Genomic DNA, 6,482 nt, shown 5'->3' on the forward strand with positions numbered 1-6,482 from the left:
GAATACAGCGGCATAATTTAAATTGTAATCAGTAGATGTCAAATTATATACTATATTGTCAATTTTATAAAAAACATGAAAGACAAGGTAAACATAAAAAACATGATAATCATATTAATTATATTAATATAATATATAAACGTAATTGCTATCATACATTTCCGAAATGTATTATTATTAATATTAAAAATTATAAAATTTTTATAGGTACACACAACAGAAGTTATCCTTTAATTTCTTGGTCTAAAAAATTGTAAATTATCCTTTCAAATTTATAGAAAAACTTAAATAATTCTACTGACATGATCTTCATTCCCATTCCTTATATAATAATGACAGATTCCATAATAAACATATATGTACTGATGAAGTATTGTTATATTAATTATCATATAGATTGTACACATAAATATATTCGTACATTAATGCATATGTACTTCTTATTAGGTTGTAAACTTTGCTATTACTAAAAAAAAACAACTTTAAAAATATCATATTAATAATGATTATACTCCTTAAGTATACACATTTATCATTAATACTTATGAGATGTTTCAGTGCTATAGCCAATTACAAGCTTATGCACTACTTAAAACAATAACTTTAATATAATTGTATACATATATAATAATTAGCAACTTACATAATTGCATAGCCAACCAAATGTTCTTTGTATTTCACCAATTATTTATTGCGTACAAAATTTTTAATTAATTTATTGTCTTTATGTGAAATGTTTTACAAACGTGTGTCATTTTTCTTTTATTTTTTACAAATACTTTCTTGCTTTACCATATACGCAATAAAATAGAACTCGTGAGGACACAATCAAAATGTGTACAATGTGTAATGAGATCATAACTTTTTAAAAAGAATAGTTACATAAATGTAACAGTCGTATCATATGATAAGCTTTAAATAAAACTACGAAAAATATTACTACATTTTAGCACTATAGAAAAAAACAAATTATTAGACGAAGATTAAATAACAGCATTATAAAGCTCATTTATTTTCAGTTTTAATTTTAAAAGGAACACAAAAAAATAAAAGCACAAACAATGTATTTAAGTTAAATGAAATATCACATATTTAACTAATTCATAATAACGTTTCTAACACTAAGTTACATTATTAAACTAATAACTATCATATGAGACATTTAAATGTAAACGTAGAACCATATTAAACCTTCCATTGACTGAAAGTTGTAATAATCACGTTAACCACACATCTAATACTAAAAAGATAAAATAAAAGATTCTAACAGCAGATAATTTTGCAAATATAAATACAGAGTAGCATACTTTAAAGATTTTCTAACTAGAAAATGCGTTCCCCTTTATTAATAGTTCAAAATGTTCTAATTATTATGTATTGTCATTATTTACTTTCCAATTTATAAAATTCCGTGGAATTATATTAAGTTAAAATTGTAATATACAGCAATTGACTGATGGAAAATAAAAGAAAAAACCTTAATTCATTTTTTTAATGAACCAGGAATACAAATTCACTTACATTTATTTATAATACTTGGGTTCATATTGTATTTCCATATTAAATATATGCTATAAATCTATATTATATTCCGTAAAAGTAATAAATTATACATGCAGTAAAGAACTTAATAACTAAATTATTATGATGCGAGCAACAGATTAATATACTCGTGCTTACCATATTAGAAATTATTATTCATTTTAATCTATTATTTTGAATGAAAACATTGCGAACAAATTATTGTAATAAATAAATTTGATCTTCTTTTATGTAATATTATTCTCTATATAAGGTGTTCTATCATTCCTTGCGACAATTATATGTTCCATTTATTTTCTTCATTTTTCTATTAATGCAAAATAGATTTTATTTAAAATTTATGCTAATAATGTTTAAAAAGATGATATAAATATTCGATCTAATATTAATTAAACGAAAATTTTGATTGACACCAATTACCTTGTAACATTTTGATTATACCCTAAATAAAATTAATTAAGGTAGAAATCAATCTACATTAAATGTAAGTAGCCATACAATTAATAGGGGCTAAATATCAGGAATTTTCTGTATTACTTATGTATGCCAGAAAAGATTAAGTTATTTATTTTGAGTAGCACAATTGTACAATTAATTTTTAGTATTAAATATACATTTTAATGACAAATAATTTTAGCTATAGCTAAGTAAATCTACTTATATTTCATAAACTATTTAATAGTTATATATATGTTAGTAGCTGTGAGAAGCTCAATATTGAATCAGCACATTAACAACAGTGACAAAAAAGCATAATTTATCAAAGTTTTATTCGGAAAGAAATTATAACTGCAATAATTTAAACCACACAATTTTAACATGAAAATTTAAAAATAAAAGAGATATAAAGATGCAAATATAGACAATAATAAACACATGTGCGTTATAGTAATAAAAGAATAGAATAAATATACAATATGTATAAATAATTTCCAGAACAAATTTATATTTTAATTTATTAGTACTACATAAACTAAGCGTTTCAGAATTTCATTATTTGCTTCGTTTTTGTGCAGTATATAATAAATTTGCAGATATATGTATACTGTACGATCAGTGATTTCCCAAACTTCTTATTTTGATATGTCTCCACTCATGATATACACATTTAGCACGTAAAAATATGTCGAAGCACTGTAAACATTTATTACCCAAATGAATTACTTTATAGTTACTTTTATAAACAACTATTTATGTGCAACTTTTATTATTTAAACTTATCTATATATGTATTTTTAAATTATAATTATGATATGCTAAGGTACATTTATTTATAATATTTATTACCGTAATTATTTGTATATCCCGAATTATTAATAATCGAGAGGCATAATATAAAAAGAAGTAATATCACGTTGCAAAAAGTGTCTACATATACACACAAATTATTTTCGAAAATTATTTATTTAAATGAAGAATTGAGAAAAACTATATAATATAAAATAATGGCTTGGTTGATTAGAGGACCTAGTAGATACGCTAATCCTTACCAAAAATACGATAATGGTCAATGCATGAATAGTTATAGCACATTAAAAGATGACATTTATCAAAGAATTGATCATTTTTATAATGCTAGGCATGAAAATATCTACAAGGAATGGAATGAATTATATAGATATATAAAAGAAAAAAATGCTTCAATAAAACATTGTGTTGAAAACAGATATATAAACAGTGATTTTAGTAAAGATGAAAAAATAAACAATTTCAAAAGTATATGTAATAAGAGAGGCAGGTGTCATATTAATGTAGAATCTAATATTAACACAAATCCCCCATCAAAAAGAACTGGTACAGTTGAACGCTGTAGAGAACGCAAAAATTGTAAGACCGAAAAAGCAGGAAAAGTCAAACTACAACCACAGTTGGAAGGAGAACCCTCAAAAGCAACTCTTTTACAAAGACCAAAAGCACAAGAGACAAGTCAAGAGCATGCTGGTGGAAAAGAATCTAATAAGCAGAGAGAAGATTTACCTGCTCAATCAGATTTAAATACTCTCCTTAATTCTATTAAAAGCAAAGATGATGAATCAGTGTCGGTAACTAATAAACAGTCTAGTACATCTGTACAAGGAAGTACTTCCCCACAAGCTTTGACTGAGATAGGGGGTACACCAGCTAGAGAATTAAATCCCCAAGCAAAAGATTCTCCCTCAAAAAGCATTTCTGATAGAGAATCTGATGCAAGGGGTACATTACAAGTAAGTTATTCAGGTATAAGTCTTTTTCAAGGTAATTTATCTGATAATCAAACTTTAGATACTAATCACCATAATATGCAAACACATCAAGGTGGAGGTGTTGAAAACCAGGATAACCATGAAAAASTTGTTACAGAACTTTCTGATAGAGTATCTCTTCCTGGAAGTCATTCTKCTCCTGAAAAACTTGACAACGAAGGTTCTGTTGATAGCAATAATAATGGACCAGGCAATAATGTTGAAGCACATGTCCTTGAAGATACTACTCCTTTAGATACTAAGAACGAAGGCGTTATTAGTGCATCAACAAAAGGTGTATCTTCTGGTGATGCAAGTCCTAGTCCTAAAACATATGGTGATGGTGTTCCTGGTGCAGTCAATGGTAAAGAAATACAAAATGGTCAAGAACGTGATAGTGAACATATATGTAATGAAATTTCTTCCAGTGCAGAAAAGGATGGTGAATTAACTGATGTTAAATTAGATRTACTTGCTCAAATTTCAAATGCAATACAAAGTAACCCACAAATCATAAAAACTTCAGCACCCATAGGAATTGCTCTGTTATTGGGCTTTCTTTTTAAAGTAAACTAAAATTTGTTTGCATTAAAAAAACTATTCATATTTTTTTTAATTATATATAATAATTTAATTGTACATTTACCAATTATTTTTATAGTTCACACCTTTGTGGAGGGTTCTTACTAAAAAGAATAGGAAAAAAGGAGCAGGTATCATTGAAGAATTGAATAGTGTAGCACAAGAACCTTCAATTATGGATGACGAAAGAAGTATTCCATTTTCATATGGTGCTTTTGAATATTCAACATTTGATCAAAATTCATATTAAAAAATTGATCATTCCTATATATAATTAAATATGCAATAAAATCTAATGCTTTTTTATGTAACTCATTTTTAATTAGTTATTTTGTTAAATTAGTTAGAAATATTTGCGTCATATTACTAAAAATGTATAGTTTTAAATAAGTTATATGGAAAATATTGGTTTCATTATTGTAATTAAAATGAAGCCATATAAAACAGTATATTTTTTTGTAAATTTTTAAATCTTACATATATTCTGAAATTTTATATGATGAAAGATTTTTTATTTAGTACGTATATACATATTGTAATTCAAATGAATGTATACTATTATATGTCTCATACAATATTTTTTTTACATTAACAAAAAATTAGAACATAATTAACCTTTTTTTGTCTTTATATAAACAGTATCACTTTTTTTATAAATTGAAACTAAATTAAAATATGTTATAGTATGATAAATGTTTGTCTGTACCATGCAAGTAATATATGTTAGGTGATTATCGCATTTGCAAATAAATATAACATTGAATAGAAATACACTATGAAGATAATTGAATAATAAATTTTATTATAATTTAATTATAAATCTAAGTGTTACATTTAAATTATATATTTATAAAATACCTTTGTAACCTTTGTTAACCGACTAATTACCTGATGTTGAATTGTTATAAAAAAATACTAAAAAAGTACATTATAAATTTAGAAAATCATGATTAAGTGATCTTTAAGAAAATTTTTAAATTACAGAAGCATAAAATGAACATTTTAGAAAGAACTGTAATGTAATTATAATATGTACTATGCCGAATATACATTAAGATTAAATTGTATCATGATAAGAAAAAACATTTAATAATAAGTATATATATATATATTTTTTTAATTAAAATCTATTATAAAATAAATAAATATGAACACGTACATTTACATTCTATTTATAAGAATTAAAAATAGGGTTATAACGCATATTTGGAAATCTTTTATCTTCAAGATGAAATTTATTATTGCAAAGGTTTATGTAATTTTAATAAATATTAAAATACAATTATCAAATTAAATTATAAGTATCCTGTGTTATAAAGATAATGCCTAAGTCATAAGAAATGTTATGGCAATTTTCAGATTGTTATGAAATATCTACCGAAAAAGTTCTCTTCACTAATAAACATTTTTATAAATTAAAATTCTAAAATAATCAATAACAAAAATTTTCATAATTTTCTATTTCTATAACCAACTGCATCTCTAAACATAATATATGATTTAACGCTTTACACTACTAGTATATTTTTTTGGATGTTAGTGTAGATAAGTATTTATTTTATTCATCAATTAATTTGCGGTATTAATATATAGATAACTTTTTATCTATAAATATGTCCATTTAAATATAAATAATTTTAATGCAAATATTTCGAGTATTAATATTATAATATTTCTATATAAAAGTTTGCACGAGAAATTAAACAATAAGCTCTATTTATGAAAACATACATTATTAAATCAACATAATTTAATAATTCAAATTACACAAATAAAATAAAACGTGCACACCCCTTAGTATATTAAATATTTACGAGTCGTATATTGTTTATTGTTGTATTTATTCTTATCTAAATTTCTATTTTATTTATAATATTCTTATGAAAATACTTGAATTATCTATGTACATTAGTATATTGATTAAATATGTATATTGCATGCATTAGGTGTCATTAGCATATCTATTTATTATTACTACATAGCTGATGATTTTTTGTTGAATATGAATACCTTAAAACTTTTATTAAAAGATATATTATCATTACTGAACCTATGGAAATAAATACTATATATAAATGATTTTCTTGGTTTACGTCTCCCACTTCCCCAAAAGCTTTTATACAATGAAACATGCCA

General features: G+C 24.0%; 1 protein-coding gene across 1 annotated transcript; it reads left to right on the forward strand.

The window, feature by feature from the left end:
- Positions 1 to 2,987: 2,987 nt before the first annotated feature.
- Positions 2,988 to 4,596, forward strand: PVX_021180 (variable surface protein Vir18, putative; the record flags this gene model as incomplete). Its single annotated transcript, XM_001612478.1, has 2 exons — positions 2,988 to 4,220; positions 4,426 to 4,596. 2 exons carry the CDS (start codon positions 2,988 to 2,990, stop codon positions 4,594 to 4,596), a joined length of 1,404 nt encoding a protein of 467 aa, XP_001612528.1.
- Positions 4,597 to 6,482: the final 1,886 nt, after the last annotated feature.

The sequence above is a fragment of the Plasmodium vivax genome, genomic scaffold (assembly GCF_000002415.2).
Source record: "Plasmodium vivax scf_6672 genomic scaffold, whole genome shotgun sequence".
In the NCBI taxonomy this organism is placed as follows: Eukaryota; Apicomplexa; class Aconoidasida; order Haemosporida; family Plasmodiidae; genus Plasmodium; species Plasmodium vivax.